The 20,246-nt window shown below is 33.8% G+C and overlaps 1 protein-coding gene across 4 annotated transcripts in view; it reads left to right on the top strand.

Annotated features, from left to right (window-relative positions):
• The window catches only part of ANKRD12 (ankyrin repeat domain 12), a 156,388-nt gene that overhangs the window by 112,900 nt on the left and 23,242 nt on the right, over positions 1 to 20,246 (top strand). Inside the window, exon 2 of one of the 4 annotated variants that reach the window (XM_045849635.1) lies at positions 8,171 to 8,250. The exons of the other annotated variants lie outside the window; for them this stretch is intronic. Within the exon in view, the coding sequence (XP_045705591.1) occupies positions 8,187 to 8,250 (64 nt within the window). The 5' untranslated portion in view covers positions 8,171 to 8,186. The remainder of the gene's footprint in view (positions 1 to 8,170; positions 8,251 to 20,246) is intronic. 4 annotated transcript variants of the gene reach the window in all.

The raw sequence follows: 20,246 nt of genomic DNA, 5'->3' as shown, positions 1-20,246 counted from the left end.
AGGGAATAAAAATTTAACTATAACTAAATTAACCTCAGTCATTGCCAGAAGGCAGTAGAACAACATCTATAGTTCTGAGGCAAAAAAGGTCTATAGTATAGAACACCTATACTTTTTTTCTTAATTGAGGTCCAGTTGGCATATAAGGTTATATTAGTTTCAGGTATATAGCATAATGATTCCATATTTGTATATGCTGTGAAATGATCACCATAATAAGTTTAGTTAACATCCATCATTATGTATAGTTAAATTTTTTTCTTACAATAAGGACTTCTAAGAGCTGTTCTCTTAGTATCCTTTAAATATGCAATGTAGTCACCATGCTGTAGATTCCTTTCCCATAACTTACTTATTTTATATTTAAGTTTGTACCTTGGATGCCCTCACCCGTTTTGCTCACCTCCACTGCCTTCAATTCTAGCAAACAACCTGTTCTCTTTAACTGTGAGCTTGTTTTTTGTTTTTAGATTTCACATATAAGTTAGATTGATTATACAGTATTCGTCTTTCTCTATATGATTTATTTGACAGAGCATAATATCTTCTAGGACTATCCATGCTCTTGCAAATGGCAGAACTTTATTTTTGATTTAACAAAATAGTGTTCTGTTGTGTATATACACCACATCTTTATCTATTCATTCATCATTGGATACTTAGGTTGTCTTGAGCATGAGGGGGCTATATCTTTTTAAATTAGTTTTTGTTTTCTTCAGGTAAATACCCAGAAATAGAATTGCTGAATCATGTGATAGTTTTGTTTTTAATTTTTTGAGGAACCTTTATGCTGTTTTCCATAGTGGCTATACCAGGTCACATTCTGACCCAGTGCACAAAGTTTCTTTTTTTCCCCCCACATTCTTGGCCAACACTTGTTATTTCTTGTCCTTTTGATACTAGCCATTCTAACAGTTGTGAGATAATATCTGATTGTGGTTTTGATTTGCATTTCCAATTAATGATGTAGAGCATCTTTTCATGTACCTTTTTGGAAATTTCTGTGTCCTCTTTGAAAAAATGTCTTACTGAAATTCTCTGCCTCTCAGCCATTGAAATCCTCTGCACATTTTTCAGTTGAATTATTTGTTTGCTGTTAGAGTTGTGTGAATTATTTATATATTTTAGATATTAATTCCTTTGCATATACATATAATTTGTAGATATTTTCTCCCACTCAGTAGATTGACTTTTATTTTGTTGATGATTTCCTTTCTTGCACAGGAGTGAAAAATCCCAGTGTTATATTATGAGAATTCAAGCATACTGCAAAGTTCAAAGAACTGTACAGTGACTAATCTGTACCTGTATATATACATTATATAGTTGTTAACTTTTTACTGTATTTCTTTTTTTTAATACAGTTGTCCCATTCTGCCCCCTTCATTCCCCTCCACCCTGCACACCCCCTCCCACCCTCATTCCCCCCCGCCTTTAGTTCATGTCCGTGGGTCATACATGTAAGTTCTTTGGCTTCTACATTTCCTATACTATTTTTAACCTCCCCCTATTTTCTACCTACCATTTATGCTACTTAATCTCTGTACCTTTTTTCCCTCTCTTCCCATCCCACTCCCCCACTAAAGAACCCTCCTTGTGATCTCCAGTTCTGTGATTCTGTTTCTGTTCTACTTGTTTGCTTAGGGTTTTTTTGTTTTTGCTTTTTTGTTTTGTTCTGTTTTTGTTTTTAGGTTTGGTTAATAGCAGTGAGTTTGTTGTCATTTTACTGTTCATATTTTTATCTTCTTTTTCTTCGATAAGTCCCTTTAACATTTCATATAATAATGGCTTGGTGACAATGAACTCCTTTAACTTGACCTTACCTGGGAAGCACTTTATCTGCCCTTCCATTCTAAATGAAAAGTTTCCTGGATAGAGTAATCTTGGATGTAGGCCCTTGCCTTTCATGACTTGGAGTACTTTTTTCCAGACCCTTATTTCCTGCAAGGTTTCTTTTCAGAAATCAGCTGATAGGCTTATGGGCACTCCTTTGTTGTAGGTAACTGTCTCCTTTTCTCTTGCTGCTTTTAGGATTCTCTCTTTATCTTTAATCTTGGGTAACTTAATGATGATGTGCCTTGGTGTGTTCCTCCTTGGGTCAAATTCTTTGAGACTCTGAGCTTCCCAGACTTCCTGGAAGTCTATTTCCTTTGCCAGATTGGGCAAATTCTCCTTCATTATTTTTTCAAATAAGTTTTCAATTTCTTGGTCTTCCTCTCCTCCTTCTGGCACCCCTGTGGTTCAGATGTTGGAATGTATCAAGTTTCCTGAAGATTCCTAAGCCTCTCCTCATTTTTTTGAATTCTTATTTCTGCATTCTGTTCTGGTCAAATGTTTCTTTCTTCCTTCTGTTCCAGACCATTATATTTAAGCCCTGGGTTTCCTTCCCTTCACTGTTGATTCCCTGTAGATTTTTCTTTATTTCACATAATGCAACCTTCATTGCTGCCTGGGTCTTTTTTATACTGTTGAAGTACCCAGTGAGTTCCTGGAGCATCTTGATAAACCAGTGATTTGAATTGTACGTCTGATAGTTTGGCTATCTCTTCATTGCTTAGTTGTATTTTTTTCTGGAGCTTTGATCTATTCTTTTATTTGTGCCTTTTTTTGTTGTTTTTTTGGTCTTGGAGCACCTGTTATGTAGTAAGGGGGTGGAGCCTTAGGTGTTCACCAAAGCTGGGCAACACACGTGATTTGTTGTGATGCTATATGTGCGGGAGGGCTCCAAGAGAGAACAGTGCCACTTGCTCCACTCTCTGCCAGCTTTCAGTCATTTCCCCTGCTACCCACGATCAGATTGGGCCCTTTTGGTGCTGATTCCTGGGTGGGTATGTTTGTGTACATTGTGGGACCCTGTGGGTCACTCCAAAGAACTCTCCTGTGAGGCTGGGAGTTTCTCCTGCTGCCGCTTCAACCCCCACAGGTGTTTTCAGTCAGAGGTTTTGAGGCTTTATTTCCCCACGCTAGAGCCCTCAGTTTTGAGGTCTATCTCACTCCCCAGTTGTTCCTCCTGGTTTATCTGCATGTGAATGTGGGACTGCCCATTCTGCCAGCTGCTGCCTCACCAGGTCTGCCAGCAGCTGCCTTGCCACATGTCCTCTCCACCTGGCTGTCTGTCTCGGCCCCTCCTACTGGTCTGGATGAATGTTTCTTCTTAACCCCTTGGTTGTTGGACTTCCATACAGTTCAATTTTCTGGCAATTCTGGTTGTTTTTTGTTTTTGAATTTGTTGTCCTCCTTTTGGTTGTGCGAGGAGGTACAGTGTGTCTACCTATGCCTCCATGTTGGCCAGATATTTTATTTATTATGTCTGTCTACCCACTAATCCATCGTATTTTTTTTTGTGCATCTCCAAATAAGTTGCTGACCTCTCTAAGTACTTAAGCATGGATTTCATTAACTAGATTCAATTTTTGTGTGTCGCTTTTTAGGTAATATCTCTATTTGGGGAATTAATACTTCCTTAATAAAACATTCTATGAGTTTTGGGAAGTTTATGGATCTATATAATCCACCCTTATCAAGATACAGATTATCTCTTTTGATCCAGAAAGTTTCTTATACTTCCCCTTCTTAGTCAGTCAATTCCTGCCCCTACTTAATCATTTACATCCTTCATGGTAAATGAAGATTATCACTAATAGCCAATAAGTCTAGGGAGAAATTTTTGATCAAGAACAGGATATGTACCTTGCCTTTTCACATTATAAGAGAGGAAAGGATAAAAACCAAAGGTTCTATTGTAGAGAAATTCAGAAGCACCTGAACTGTCATCAAAATTAACATCATCAAAGGAGAGACAGGTGCACATCATGTGCCTTTAGATATGATATCATGAAAAGAATATATCATTTTCGTAACATTCTGGCTGAGAATGGATAATCACAAAGAATGCTCATTTTCTTCCTTTCTAAAAACAACAAAAGGTTAAGATATTCCAATGTCATGAAAAACAAATAAAGGCAGTAGAAATGTTCCAGACTATCTAAAGAGATAATAAACGAAAGGCAATACCTGCTCCTTGACTGGTTCCTGCACTGGAGGGGAAAAAATGATTATTAATAACAAGGGATATGGACAGTAAATTAGTGTTGTATCATTGTAAATTTTGAGGTTGACAGCTGTACTGTGGTAACAAGAGAATATCCTTATCTCTTAGGGAATAGTGATGTATATAGGGGTAAAAAGCCGTGATGATGTAATTTACTCTCATAGTCCAGGAAAAAATATATACACATGTATATATAGAGAAAGCACATTATAAAGCAAGAGAGTAAATGAACCGTGAACAATAGGTGACCTGGATAAAGAATACATAGTTTTAGTAGTTTTTATCTTTCTAATTTTTATGAGTTTAAAAGTATTTCCAAATAAAATTTAAAATCTGTACAAATAAAATTGCCTTGCTTTGTCTATTGAAAGATCTAAAAGCAATGACCAGAAATGTAGCAATTATTATTCTTAGTACCCAGTTACAATCTTAATATATTTTTTACTAAAAGAAAACCAAGGCTTCTTGATGCATGGGTCACCGGCCAGCAGTGATCACGGAACGCTGTGGATGGCTTGTCGAAAACACGCGAGAAAAAACATGCACAAAGACAGACTAGTTTTTGTGGAGAAGTAGGGATGGAATGGCCACCCCCTCTAGTGGGGAGCGCCCTGATTTACCATCCAAACCTGCTTTTATTGGGCTCATTTTGCATAATAATTCAGGTAAAGTACAGTACTCATTAGGGGGAAGTAAGGCACAATAGATAACAAGGAACTCTGCGGGTCTATTTTGAGTCAGGGTCAAAGAGCTGTAAAACTTTGAGGAACAAACTAACTTCCTCCTTGGACCCTTCTCATTCAACTGAGAGCACTCTAAACAAAGAAAGTTTTACAGTAATTTACATGTTCTTTCTTAGGCCTGATCACCCGGGGAATCCGCCCTTTTTAGCACAGAGCTGCACCACCCTGTCATTGTTTCAGGCTTAGGTGGAGCAAGGGAACTAAGGCAACCAAGAGATAAGGAGATTTTCTCCCAGACAATGAGAACTCAGGCTATGTCAAAGCAGAGGAGAAGGGGGTCCATCACCCCCTTTTGCTGTAGCCCCCAGAGTCCTTCTTTGGAGGGCCTTCCAGGTGATCGTGCCTGTCTTAGGTCGTTCCCCCCTTGGGAATCTTACCCATCTTTGGCTAACCAACCAAGCTTTGGGGTTCAGTTATGAATGAAGCAGCAAAAGCAGCCTTCCTGCCAGGGAGATAAGCTTTTGTCTCCTTGTTGGCTTACGGTTCCAAGGGTGTTCCCTTAGCCTTAGCCTAGGCGGGGGTTACAGCTTCTGATACCAGGCAGGGCAGTTCCCAACAGTTTCTTAGGAAAAAATTCTAAATCTGGGATAGGAAGTATATAAGATGAGCTTAGAACATCTTGTCACTGCGGATTTCAATAAAGCTATGATAGACTAATAAAAGATTTTGTCAAAAGGCCTTAGGAGACAACTTAGATCAGTTTCCCCCTAGCCAAAGATGGCATAGTTTGAGCTTCAATGAGGCTATTAATTATGAAGATTTGAAACCCATTAAATGTGTTTTAAATATTTGAGTACATGGTGATAATTTTTTAATTAATCTATCACCAGAGAATCAATTTATCTTAAAAATTAGACCAACAAAAGAGAGAAAAATAAATTATCTTACTTTTCTTACATGAATTCTATCACTGGGTAACCTCATTATAGGTGAGGTGTTTTTTAGTAAGATTAATGCAGGTAAAAAAATTGACCATTTTGCAGTCCCATTAGTTAATATAAGTAAGAGTTCAGCATCAACAGTTGCTAACATTAAATTTTAAAAAGGGAGAGAGAGAAAAGCAGTGAATGCTTCCTGATGAAGAATACACTACCATTCTTCAGTCCTCAGGATCCAGCTGGCATTTTTAGGAAATACCAAGGTGAGAGGAACATGCCGAACTGAACCAAGCAAAATCTGTACTGTGGGAAATCCTAATGGCTTTGGTATTTCAAGAGAATAAACTATATGGAAATGGAAAAAAAGAACCTGTTGGAAATAATTAAAACACTGTAACAGTCATATCAAACTTTAAAAAGTAGGCAAGACTAAAAAAATTAAGTATGTGTTTAATACATGACTTATACTTCTGGTGGTATACTTAAAAAATTACGGTCTGTTTGAAAAACAGTCTGACAACAGCTGGCCAAACACAAGAGTTCTCGTTTTTTGGAGATACATACTGAAATATTTCTAGATAAAATAATGTGAATGGAATGTGCTTCAAAATGATTCAAGAGTAGAATGAATAGAGGGTATGGATTGGCCAAAGATTGATGGCTATTAGATCTGAGTAATGGATATGTGGGGGTTCAGTTTAACATTCTGTCTACTTATGTATAAGTTCAAAGTTTATTATAAAAATGTTTTTGAAGATAATTATGCACCTTGATCTAGCAGTCACGCTTCTGGGAATACAGTGTTTATTTATAGCACTGTTTTGAGTGGTAAAAGCATAAATACATAGTTATACAGGGGATTGGTTGCATAAATTAAGGTATGTAGCCACACCATATACTGCTGTACAACTATGAAACAAATATCCTAATGCTGTACCAATTACTTGGAAGTATTTTCATAAGATATTGTTGAGTTAGAAAAATCAAGATGAATAATCATGTCATTTTTATAAAACGACCAATGTTTTAAAAACCAATATGTATGTTCATATATGTACATATATTTGTGTAAAATTTTGTAAGTATAGAAAAATCCGGAAGCATGTATACTGGGCTACTAATAAGGTATATGTAGGGATGGGGTGTGATTAGCAGAGAAGAGGATGATTTGGGTGGAGGGAAGGGAGTGGGACACGGTTATGTGATAACATTTTTATACACATAAATATAAAAGACTCAGCAAAATCTTCTCTTATCTTGCATCCCTGTTTATTTAGTCCCATATGCCCTTCCCTTCTCAACTAACCTTCAGGTGCATTGTAGTGCACTTAAAGTGCACTCCATTGAGTCTGTTTACTAACATTATTATATCAAACGTGATCTTCTAACCACCAAATCCCTAAACTCTATTTTCAGTCTCTCTGTAGAATTTGACAGTGTTGGCCAGCTTCTTAAAATTCTTCTGTCTCTGTTTCTGGGACATAATTCTCTGGTTTTTATTTAGCTTCCCAGGTTGTTTCTTCTAGAATCCTTCTAGAAGTTTCCTTCTAGAATCCCATCTGCATTTTGTCTTCATTCCCTTCCCATATCCTCTGTGTTGGTTTTTCCAAGGATTTCACTTTCTAGACCCTCTTCTCATTCCACATATTCTTCCATCTAAAGTCAACCCACACTTACAGTTCTATCTACCATGGTGAAGTCTTCCAAATACCTTTTTATTCCAAACCTTTCTCTTAAGCTTTAAACCTATATAGTTAGCCGTTCTCTGACTATTACCACTTAGAATTCCCACAGAAATCAGTGTACCAGAATGGAACTTCTTTTTTCTTCATTTAAATTCCTCTTGTTTTTCCCTTCTCAATTAATGGTAACATCAATCAGCTACACATATATTACATACTGGGTTGTCATCTTAAATTCCTCTTCCTCCTTTTTCTTCAGCTCAATTATCTAGTGACTGTTTTTGAGAATCCAGTATGTATTAGTCATTACTTACACACTGGAGATACAGCCTGTTAAGAAAACAAAGATATTAACATAATCATCTACTAACCCCTGTCATTTCTACTTTCAAAGTACTTATAAATCCATCTACCAATTACAAGCTGGAAGTCATTTGAATGTCTTTGTGCTATGTTAAATCAGGATTATAATAGCTGAAATTACATTGGATTCCATAAGAAAGCAAGATTATAAGATTTGAAAAAAAAATTTATATGGTATGATAATTTCCCATTTATTACAGCTACAAATCTGTGATTCTGGTCTCTTCAGAAAACAGTAGCTGTAAAAATCAGCTTTGTTATAAAACTTTCTTTTAGATATGCTACAGCAGATTTTTCCCATGGAAGAAGAAAGATATCTTTGAACTTACATGTTGAATTAGCATGGAACACTGGCATATTTAATTAGAGTGGAACACATCTCCTAGAACCTTTTTTGATTTTCATTGATTTTGATTGTTTCATGTGTTCATCAGCTATGTATTGGTTTTTCAGAATATTTATTTTCTACATGGTGAAAGTGCCTGAATTATTGCTTGATCAAAGTCCTTCAAGGAATGAGGCAAAAATTATCAGTAAGTATCATGCAAAGATTTTGAAGTTACTGAAAAAGACTGATGAAAATACCCAAATTTATTGCTTAATTTACATGAGGTCCTTGTAGACTTAACCTTATCAAATACCATCCAATCTAAATTCGCAAGATGTTAAAATTTAGTAGAGAATTAACTGCCCACAGACGTTTATATTTGTAAAGCCTGATAGCATTGTTGCCCATCTGGCATATCATGTCATCCATGTGACAGATACACTTTAAGTGTTGGAAAGTTAGAGGATATATAACCAATGCTATGAATTTCTGAACTTAATAAATTTGGAGTAATAAAAGACTGTTATATATGTAGAATTTAAATGTAATTTATTCCATTAGGCATTGTGCTTTATGACAGTGTTTCTCAACCGCTGTTCAACAAGCTATTGCTGATTCTAAAGATAAGGAGCTTGTACTGCTTCCTTCATTGAAAAGGTGCAGCTGCTATGAAAAAAACATCAGCTGAACTCAATGTGCTAGTCACATAATTGATTCCCATTTCTGGTACAAGCTCTCTATTTCATCACAGATTAGTAATAAACAATTTGCAGACTGGCCTCAGGTCATGGACTACACTGAGTGGCAGTTTTATGTTATGCATATCAGACATTTATGATATTGTTGCAGGAATGTATGTTTTGGTTAGTACAGCTTATTTGTATACAGATATGTGGCACTTTGAAATTTGCATTATTCTTGAGTCTTCCTGCCCCCACCCCAGCTTCTGCTCTTTTCCCATAGTTTTATTCCACATTACTTTCCTATATAGAAATTCCATCCAATATTAGTGTTTGCTACAAATAATTGCTTATTGCTATTTTGCTGACAACTCAGTCATTCAAAGAGCCAGATCATGTGCATAAAGCATAATTATGGTAGTAGAGATGTGGGTAACTCTGTGTCACTTAGTGGCCTCCCATACTTCCAGACATTCATTAATTGACAGAGTAGAGATTCTGTTACAAGTTTACAGACACTGATTTTATTACTTAAACAGAGTTCCCAGTGGTCAGAATTGAAAATGCCAGTCATTGTCAGAATTATTCACGTTTTGTAATCTTACTTTGACTAATAGTAATCTGGCCTTGTGTATTAAGCAGCTGTTATAAATTTTCCTTACTTGCATACTGAAACTTAAGCAAGGAAATATTCATATGCTCTATTGTAATAAATAGACAAGTTACTTTTAGAGTCCATTATAAAACAGATAAGGAAACTTTTAAAAAGACAGATATATTGTTACCCACTGGTATTTAGTGAGTGCATTTCTGTGTCATAAAATACACAAAATGACCAGTATTTTGAAGCCTTATTTTCTTAATATTAAAATAGTAAGTTGTAATTACTCTAAATACTATAATTTGTGAAATTCATTTCCTCAGTTTCATATTTTAGGAGTTCTGAAATATGATTGTTGATGCATGCATATATGGAATTAATAGCAGTTAATAAATTAGGAGATCAAAAGAATTTAAAAATATACCAGAAATTTATATTAAATGGATTATGTGGTATGAACAATTTAACCATAAGGAGTAAGAAACGTCATTACCTTAAGAAGTTTTAGAGCAAATCATTTAATCTTAGAAGTATAAAAACTACAGGAAGAAGTTACATAGGGTGTTTTTAGAGTGTTAAGATCTGTATCATATTTGATCATTAGGAATTTAGACTTGATAGAACATGTTTTAGAGGAAGGAATTTGTATATTAGTATGTATCTATAATTAAAGATTTACTCCATTTAACTTGTAAAGAATATTTTATCTTGTTGCTTTCCAAATGGCATTTCTAAGTAATTTCCAGCATACATGTTAGGTAACAGGTTAGGCTTAGTATGGGAAATTATAATTCATTTATTACCCAAGAACCTTATTTTATTTAACCAAGGTTCTTAGCAACCTGTTTGATTAAATCTATTTCTGAACTTGTTGAATAGCAGCAAGTACCTTCTTTGCTTTTTAGCACTTTTTATTTTTCACATATCCCTGTAGTATCAGTGCTTAGAAGAAATGAAAAGGCACTTAGGTTTCAATTACGTGCAGAGAGCTGAGCATACAGCATGGGTACGCAGTGAGATACTCTTTTATTCAATGACCAGAAATTCTAGTATAGTGTTGCATGCTCTGCTTTTTCTCCTCTGCTTTGAGACATAAGCACTTTACAGAGACTTATGAATTTTAATTTTTCAAACTTTTTTCTAAATATCACCAGCTACTTTTACCTGAATCTTAAACAAAACCTATACAATTCACTTTATTTGAAAGTCAGTACTTTTAAATTAGGTTTTATCATGTGTTTTATGTGGATTAATTATATCAACCTAGTTCTAAAGCTTAAGAATTTTTAACTCTAGGTGGAGTGTTTTACAAAGAAAAATGTCTATGTCAAATTTTGCTAAGTGGAAAAGAGAAAGAAGTTATGAATATCTAAATTACCATATATTGTAAGCATTCACCCTTCAGCAGTACCTGTAAAAATTACATAGTTCTACATTTTTTACTGGCTTATATATCAGAAAAATAAATGGGAAATTTTGGTTGCTGCTGAGATGTTCTTTGGATGTCTGCAAATTAATATACTATAAGTCTTTAAATTTTATGTTAAATAAAATAGTAGTCTGCTAAATATCTGTCTTTGAAATTCATGTAAATATAGTAGTCAAGGAATTTCTGGTGCATTTGCCCAAAATATGTATTGCAAATACAAAAACCAGTAGATTTTTTGTTTAGACATGTCAGCTTGATGATTTTCCTTAAAAATTGAATCTACCAGTGCCTAACAACTTAAAGTGAGTCTGTCACATAATTATAGTAGTTGAGATATTGCTGAATATTTAAGACTAAAATGCTATAAAGAGTATATTTGGGCAGAACCCTTAAAAAGACCTTTGAATTAAAAAAATTATATATGCACACATATAAATGAGTTCGGCCTTAGCTATATCATCCTGTCTGCAGAAAAATGTTTTATCTAGTCATGGTTAAAAGGACCTCCATGTAATATATATATTTATGATGGAATAGCTAAGACTGGGTGATTTTGTCAGTTTCCTTTAGTGACATCAAAATTTTTGTAGTGATATCAGTATTTTCAGAGGGGGAAATATCTTGATTAATTTATACTTTATAAAACCAGTTTCTATATTATTGACATTTTAGTAAAAAGGCAGTGTACTAACTAATTGAGGGAGTATATGGGGTGTTGTGGTACTTGATTCTTCTCTTTATGCAGATTTGCCTTTTAGACTTAGTATTTTTAACTTACTATATTGTCTTCCCTTCCCAGCTCACCCCTAAATAAACTTTAATTCTCTTATCTATATCTAGTAATATAGAACAGTGAAAAGATGTTTTAATACGTCATTCTTATTTCCAAATAGATGTATAGCCACTCTTTTCTTATAAAGTAGAATTAAAATACCTAACCTTTACTTAGAAAAATTTAGGTATAGAAGTGGAGATTTAGATGAGACTATATAAAATTATCTAATATTATATTTCCCTGTCTCTAAGCTATATTTCTCAATCAGTTTAGGGATATGAAAGCTGTAATGGTGTGTTTTCTAAAATACAGGTGTCTTTCTCTAATATTACTTCTTTGGCTAGGTAACAAACATTATACTTACATAATTCTTAAATATATTAGCTGTGGTTAGTAAATTATTGCAGAGCAAAGGAACAACCTAAGATAGAAAAGATGCCTGCGACCATTGTTAAATATTCATCCCAATGAAACCCAGAGACTCTCTGAAACTAGGAGGTTGTTTAGGGAGCAGTCTCCAGCAAAAGGCTGAGATTAGAGAGAACCACAGATCACTGTGAACAGCCTTCTCACACAAGGGGGGAGCCTGTTTAAAAGATTCTCCACAAAATGCTGCAGAAACAAGTTTTTCCCATTACCCATACGAAAAGAAATCCAGAGGTTTGAGGAAAACCAACTGAAAATCAAGATGAACAAACAGAACCATTGATCCTGGAGAATGTAAATAATATAGGAAGCAGAAGGGTAAGTTATTCTCCGTATTCTTGGAGATTCTTGGTGGGCAGTCGATCTACTAACTGTAACAACAAAAGGCTACTGTGAAAAATTATACGAGGAAAGTTCTTGAAATTAGTATTTATCACTACTGAAAGTAAATATTCTACATAAGACTAAAGAATACACTGGACATTGCTGAAGACCTGAGAGGTCTAAGAGAAAGGCAAAATATAAAACCATTTTTTTTTATTTTAAAAATTGGAAATATGAGAAAAATAATTTTTAAAAAAACATGAAATCATACCCAGGATATATAATATTCATCTTAAAAAAAAGTAAATGTTGTGAAGAAAATATTCTTAACTGAAAAAGGTGTTTTGGGTTTTTTTTTTTTAATTTTATTTATTTATTTTTAAAGAGGGAAGGGAGCGAGAAAGAGAGAAACATCAATGTGCGGTTGCTGGGGGTCATGGCCTGCAACCCAGGCATGTACCCTGACTGGGAATCGAACCTGCGACACTTTGGTTCGCAGCCCGCACTCAATCCACTGAGCTGCGCCAGCTAGGGCTAGAAGGTGTACTTTTAACTGAGGAAAGACTTGTGTTCGTAGATCAAAGGGGAATGTTAGGGGAAAAAAAAAGGAAAAAAACTCACATTTAGATAACATCACAACTTCAAAGATAAAGATTTTTAAAAATCCTACAAGCTCCCAGAATCAGGAGACACTTTACCACCAAAGAAAAGAAGCACATCAGATTTCTCATTCTTCATCTGATCTTAGCCAAAAGGCCGAGAAGTCATTAGATTTCTCATTCTTAAATATGTTGTTAGAAGACTAGTGGAACTAAAACTACAGCATTTTATGAAAAATTACTCTGAACCTAGAATGCCATTTCCAACTATTATTCAAGTGTAATGGCTAAACACAAACATCCTTGGACATTTTGGACATACTTTCTCTTTCTAGAAAAAAATTCAACTAGCATATTTTTCATGATACAAAATGTCTAGGAGGAATAGATGAAAATTAACTTAGAATTTTAATGAAAAGTTCCAGATTAATGACAATGAGTAGTTGGCATATTTTAGAAAAAAATGTCAGGGAACTTGGTGAAAAATGTAATTGAGAAAAGAGTAAATAACAAGTATATTACATGAATTAGATTATGAGAGTTCACTGTCATGGCACTAATGATATGAAGGCATATTGTCTAATCTGATGAATAAGAGGAAAGGCAAAAACTCTTGGGAAAATTAACTATATGAACAACCCACAGGCTAAATATATAGAGTGGGCCAAAAGTAGGTTTACAGTTGTTAGTATGGAAAATGATACAGTAATTAATAAATAACAACACAAGAATAAACTGTTATGAATACTCACAACTATTGTAAACCTGTTTTTTTGCACCACTGTTTGAAGCAGGCTAAAATGTGTCATGGATTTGGGCTGCTCATGGAGTATAAGCATAATTTCTGAAGTGCTGTAGTACTGTTTGCTTGGAAGAACCAAGAGAACAGATCTGAACTTCAGAAATTCTGTTTATTTTGTCATTTTTAAGTTAGTTAAATTTAAAGAAAATCAAATGTAATACTTTAAATAAATTACAAATTATGAATCTGTGGGCGGTGGGATTATTTTGTAGGTGGATTTTTTTTCTTACCCATCTCTATATTTTCCTGGTTTTCTAACATGAACTATTTTATTTTTTAAAATGCTATTTGAAAATAAATGAAACAAAATCTTAATGAATAAAGATTACAAAAGTAGTATAGCTTAGAACATTTTTATGCACTAGCCTGTCTCTGAATGACAGTGGCATATAAACATAATTCCAACTGTAAAGATTTTTATTAGTATTCAATATATCGAGTTTTAAAAGATTACTTAAATCTGGTTGAGTACATTACACACACAAAAGGCTTTCAATATTGTAGATATTTGACAATGGAAATCAAATCTTAAATTACTGCTTCCACTCCTGTTTTTTGAATGGCTGTCTTATTCATAAGAGCTCAGGTTTTGTACTCCTATACTTTCTAGATTCAATCCCTGGATCTCTTATCATGAATAAGTTAACCTGCATGTGCCCAGGTTCCAAAATAGGGATTATAGTTACATACTTCATGGAGGTGTAGTAAATAAAAGCTAAATGAATTAATATATGGATGCACATAGCATACGTGCTGGCATAGAATAAGCACTTAGTAAATATTAGCTTTAAAAATAGTAGAAATCTGAAAGTTATCACAGTACACACATCCAGTTATTTAAGATGCAATGTTCAGAACCATACTTTATATGCCATTGCAGCCTTATAATCTTTAAATTTAAAAAAAGTCAAATGGTAATGGAAAAAATACAATAAAGATTAAATTTTTTAAAATGTCATTTGTATTTACCATTATAAAGTTGGAAAAGTTAATCAAGTTCACTGGTTCATAGTCATTTAAAGTAGTTAAAGCATGGTTTTTTCCCTTTATTTTCAAACCTTAAAGCATAATTAACATATAATATTATATAAGTTTAAAGCATACAGTGTAATGATTTAATGTATAAATGTATATATGTATTGCAAAATGATTACCGCAGTAAGGGTAGTTGGCTCATCTCTCACCTCACATAGTTATAGTTTTGTGTGTGTGAGGTGAGAACTTTTAAAATTTACTGTTAGCAACTTCCAAATATCCGATACAGTATTGTTAATTGTAGTCATGATGCTGTACATTACATCCTCAGAACTTTTTCATCTTATCACTGGAAATTTATATAGTTCAACCACCTTTAACCTGTTTTCCCCTTCCTGGACTTCTTGTTTGTTTTTTAATAAATTGCATTACTTAATAATCATAAATGAGGTATTTTTAATCTAATTTCATGTATTTATGGACTATATAAATCAAGATATTGTATATATAAGATGTGACTATTTCAAGATCAAGCAAAGAATAGACAAATAGCAAGTTTATATTTGAAATTCAACTTGAACCTCAGGTGGGTATGTTTAAAGCATTATGTTACTTTTTCTTTTTTATTAAAAAATTTTTACATGTAAATTAACAGTAAACCTCATTTAATAATATTTTCTTTTAAATCCTCAATTTTGTATCTGAGTTGTTTTTTCAATATACTTAATCATGAAATAAACATAGAAATAGAAAGTATTCATTGACTGCTTATGGAATGATCACAAATTATGACTTCATTATATTGTTTATGTAGTTCATCTTGACTATATTCAGTGCCTTTGATGTACTGAGAAGTATATAGCATGATGGTTTTGAGTACATATTCTGGAGTCACATATACTAGGGCTTAAAGACCTCACTCTGCCACCTTTTAACTGTGTAGTCATGGAGAAATTTGTTATTAACATTATTACATAGTATTCTCAGTATATAATGTGCATACAAAGATAAATAAGACAGTTTATAGACTTGCACAAACATGGTATTTATTTTAAGCTTTCACTGAGGATAGTTTTCTTTAAGTTGTGGAAACATTTTTATTTAAACTATTATATAATGGTATTAAATTGCAATTGACAAATGAAGTACAGTTTATGTAATTGCGTCCCTACTTGCATTTTCCTTCTCCCTTCTTTGATGAATACTAAATAGTATTTTATGTAAGTGGTTGCCAATTATGACTAGTGCTTTTATCTGTAAAACTATAAATTCCACCAGACACTAATATAAAAAAATTGTCTTATTTTCATTCTATTTCTTCTTTCCCCTCATTGCACTCCTCTGTCCCCTCCATGAAAAGTATATATCTGCATATGTTCTACATTTACTTGAAAGACTGGTGATTTTCACTGCCCTCATCCTAAGGGACCACCTACCTCCATTGTAACCCTGTAATAAGTAAAGTGCACGGAGTTGTCTTTAATCTTGTACAGAGTTAAGCAAATATGAAAAATTCTGGAATTAGGCTTTGCCTTTTTTAATTAACATGTGCTTTATTGAATATGGCAGTATTTGTTGATAAACACATTTTTTTAAAGGTTTTATTTATTTATTTTCAGAGAAAGGGAGGGAGAAAGAAAAGAGAAACATAAATGTGTGGTTGCCTCTCATGCATCCCCTACTGGGGACCTGGCTGCAACCCAGGCATGTGCCCTGACTGAGAATTGAACTGGCGACCCTTTGATTTGCAGGCTGGCAATCTACTAAACCACACCACCCTGGGCTAATAAACACATTTTATTTAAATAATGTAATTTAATGGTAATACTTTTCTCTTTTTTGTCTAGGCAATGAGTTAATAATTGTCATATGCATGATACGTGCCAGGATATGATAGGCACATTACATTAATTAGTTCATTAATCCTCAAAATAGCCCTGTAAATTAATACCTCATAACAGATTACTGACCTGTTAAGTGTCAGAGCAAAGATTTGAACCTACCGTTAATGGCAGAACCTGTGTACTTTTCCATTATACCATACTGATAGTTACTAAGTATGAAAAGTTCAGAGTCAGAGGATCCTAATGTCAGCATATAATTGCAGTATGAATTTAATATATGTTTATTTGACTTAATTATACCTGTTACGAAGTGTGGCACAACTGTCATCTTCATTATATCTGAGTGTAACACCTTCTGTTGGGTAAAAATGTTCTGAAAATGAAAGTAGCTGGTATTTTTGGTTTTTGTTGTAGAGACTACCATTAACTAATTTAAAATGTTTAATGAAAGGATACATGTTTATATATAATGTCTTTTTGAAAATGTTTACATGTTATCTAATTTTGTTCAGAAAATTATAATTTTTTATCATCAACCAAGGACATTTTTTCATTTCTTTTAGAGAGAGAGGAAGGGGAAGAAACATTGGTGCCAGAGAGAAGCATGTATTGATTTCCTGTTGAACATGCCTAGACAGGGGATCCAACACGCCCAGACTGGGAATTTTATGTGCCTGGACTTGAAACAGGGATTCTACTCATCCGTACTGGGAATCGAACCCACAACCTTTCAGTTACCAGACAAAACTCCAACTAATTAAGCTACAGTAGCTAGAGCAAAATTATTTTTTAAAGTAAATATAATAAAAGTATAAGGTTTTGATTTGTTTTATTCTGTACATTGCAGAATATATTCATTATTTAAAACATTTTAAAATAGATTAAAAATTATAAGTAAATTATTAGTGTTTTTACTTTTATTATAGAACTAAGTAGAAATAATAGTATTATGAGCCTATATATACTTACTGCTATTTTAATAATTTTCATCTTATGGCCGATCTTGTTTTGCCCCTCATAATTCTATATAAATTTTTCTACATTATTAAATATCTATGATATTAGATAATTGGAAGCAATCTGAATATCTCCTCAGTAGAAGATCAGTATAAATGATTACATATCCACTCAATGTAACCTGCAGCTCTTCAAAATAGGAATGAAGAGCCCTGGCCGGTGTGGCTCAGTTGGTTGGAGCATCATCCCCTCCATAATCACAAGGTTGCAGGTTCAATTACTAATGGTCAGGGCACATACCTAATTTGCAGGTTCTATCCCTGGTCCAGGCATGTATGGGAGGCAACCAGTTGATGCTTCTCTCTCACATTGATGTTTCTGTATCCCTTTCTCTCTCTCTCTCTCCCTTTCTCTCCCTCTCTCTCTCTCTCTCTCTCTCTCTCTCTCTCTCTCTCTCTCTCTCTCTCAGCGATGAAAAAAAAATGCCCTCGGGTGAAAATAAAAATAGTAATAGTAATGAAAATATAACTTCGAAAACAAGTCTGTGGTCTTAAGTGAAAAGAAAAATGCATGAAGTGATATACATGCTGTGATATGACCTGCTTTATTATATAATAGTTTCATGCCCTTAAATCTTACCTGAAATTTCTGTATATTCTTCATGCCTTAGTTTCAGTGCTACTTCTTTGAGAAGCCTGCTTCTCTTCTTCAGTTCTCCCAAAAAGACTTCCCCAAATGCACCCTTTGGACTTAGTATGTAACTGGTAAGAGGCAGGACTAGTTTTTTCATCTTAGTGTCCCCTATTCCCTAGCATTGTGTGCCTGGTGGAGCATCATAAATATTCAAGACTGATGCTAAGTGTAGAACTAATTTGATGGGATATGCAAAGGAAAAAATTATTTCCATTTTCTAATAAAATTAATCATTTGATGAGAAACAATATAAATAGAATAATTATTTATAAACATAATTAAATCCTTGAATACTACAAGTAGAAAAGTCCTTGAGAACAAATTATAAATAAGATGTTAACAGAGAAAATAATACCTGCTGTTATAAGTTCATATTATTGTATTCATTTAATCGAGGACCAAAATAAATACTTCCCAAGTAGTTCTTTTTGCTACATAAAGTTTTGTAATTTGATATTATGTATTGCATAGTTGGGAATGAAGAGTTATATTTTTTATAAGCAGTTATAATTTCAAAAAAATTTTTTATACCATGTGCTATTGTAACTATACCAGTCTTTGGTATTTAGTAATAATACTATCTTAAAATTATCACATCTTCTTCAAAAGTAAGATCATGATCTCTCTAGAGCTCCTCTACAGTGCCCAGTACCTTACAGACACTCCAAAATACTTTGGAATTTGAATTTTTGTGTGAAGAGAATATTTGAGAGCTAGATCACTTTAGAGGAAACTTAATGTATTAAAATAAATTTATAATTTTAAAGTTAAATACTTAGCAAATGAAGTATCATATTGGTAATGATTTTTGGTTCCACCCTCCCTTGGTCAGAGGCCTCAGTTTTCCTTTAGTTAAAGGCCTGGGTTTTCTTTTCAGTTAGAGGCCCATGCATGCAAAATACAGTTTAGCTAAGAAAGGGTGCCTACCTAGGAAGAATAAAAACCTTTTTCTTAGAAATGATATCACACGCCCTGGTCAGCGTGGCTCATTTGGTTTGAGTGTCACAGATTTGATTTCTGGTCAGGGCACATGCCTAGGTTATATGTTTGGTCCCTGGTCAGGGCACATACAAGAGGCAGCCTATCAGTGTTTCTCCCTCACATCAATGTTTCTCTCCCTCTCTCCAGTCCTTTCTCTCTAAAATAGATAAGTATGTCCTCAGCGAAGATTAAAAATAGTTTAAAATGGTATCATGAAATAGAATGTAGCTGTTCTTTGGCTATTATTCATGTAGCAGTTTGAATGCAGTTAATTTTTCATGTACTTAATTTTCATATATTTAAAAACAGTGTAGGAGTTCAGCCTATTATTTCCTTTATTGTACCAAAATATATATTATGATCAAGTCTGCATTAGTACAGATAAGAAAACTAAGGAATAATTTTTATCAAATTTGCATATCTGTTCATCTGTCATAATCTTGATTATGTAATTATAAAGTAATATATTTTTTCATTGTTGACACTATTACAGATGTCTCCCTTTCCGCCCCGCCCCCCCCCTTGGTGTTTAGCACATTGTTGTCTGTGTCCATGGGCTGTGCATATATGTTTTTTAGCTATCTCTTCCAGTTCCCCCATCCCCCTCCATATATGGAATACTACATGGCTATAAAAAAGGAGGGACTCTTCTCATGCAACAGCATGAATGGACTTGGAGATTATGGTGCTAAGTGAAATAAGCCAGTCAGAAAAAGACAAATGATCTCACTCATATGTGGACTCTAATGAACAAATTACAATGAAAAAATAAAGCCAGCGACATGGATATATGGCACAGAATGACAGATCTCACAGGGGATACATTTCTTTTGATTTTTCTCATTTTTTTAACTAGATAATCATTTCTTGTATAGTCAAAACCATTCACTTGTATTTAAGTTACTGTCTTCTATTGCAATCACTTGATAACTTAGTCCTTTTAATTAAAAACCTGAACTGTAAAACAGTCTGTGATATTTATATAATTAAATCTCTTAAATTAGTGTTTCTTAATTTTTTTGCATCAAAGAATCTTAAGTTAAATATCTTCTCCAGAGCGAAAAGTACCTGTATGTAAAATTTTATATAACATGAGTAGCCAGTGTTTTCCCTGA

The sequence above is a fragment of the Phyllostomus hastatus genome, unplaced genomic scaffold (genome assembly GCF_019186645.2).
Source record: "Phyllostomus hastatus isolate PE091 unplaced genomic scaffold, TTU_PhHast_1.1 phas_contig_80, whole genome shotgun sequence".
Classification (NCBI taxonomy): domain Eukaryota; kingdom Metazoa; phylum Chordata; class Mammalia; order Chiroptera; family Phyllostomidae; genus Phyllostomus; species Phyllostomus hastatus.
The sequence above is the reverse complement of the archived record's forward strand: the minus strand, read 5'-3'. Positions and strand labels throughout refer to the sequence as shown.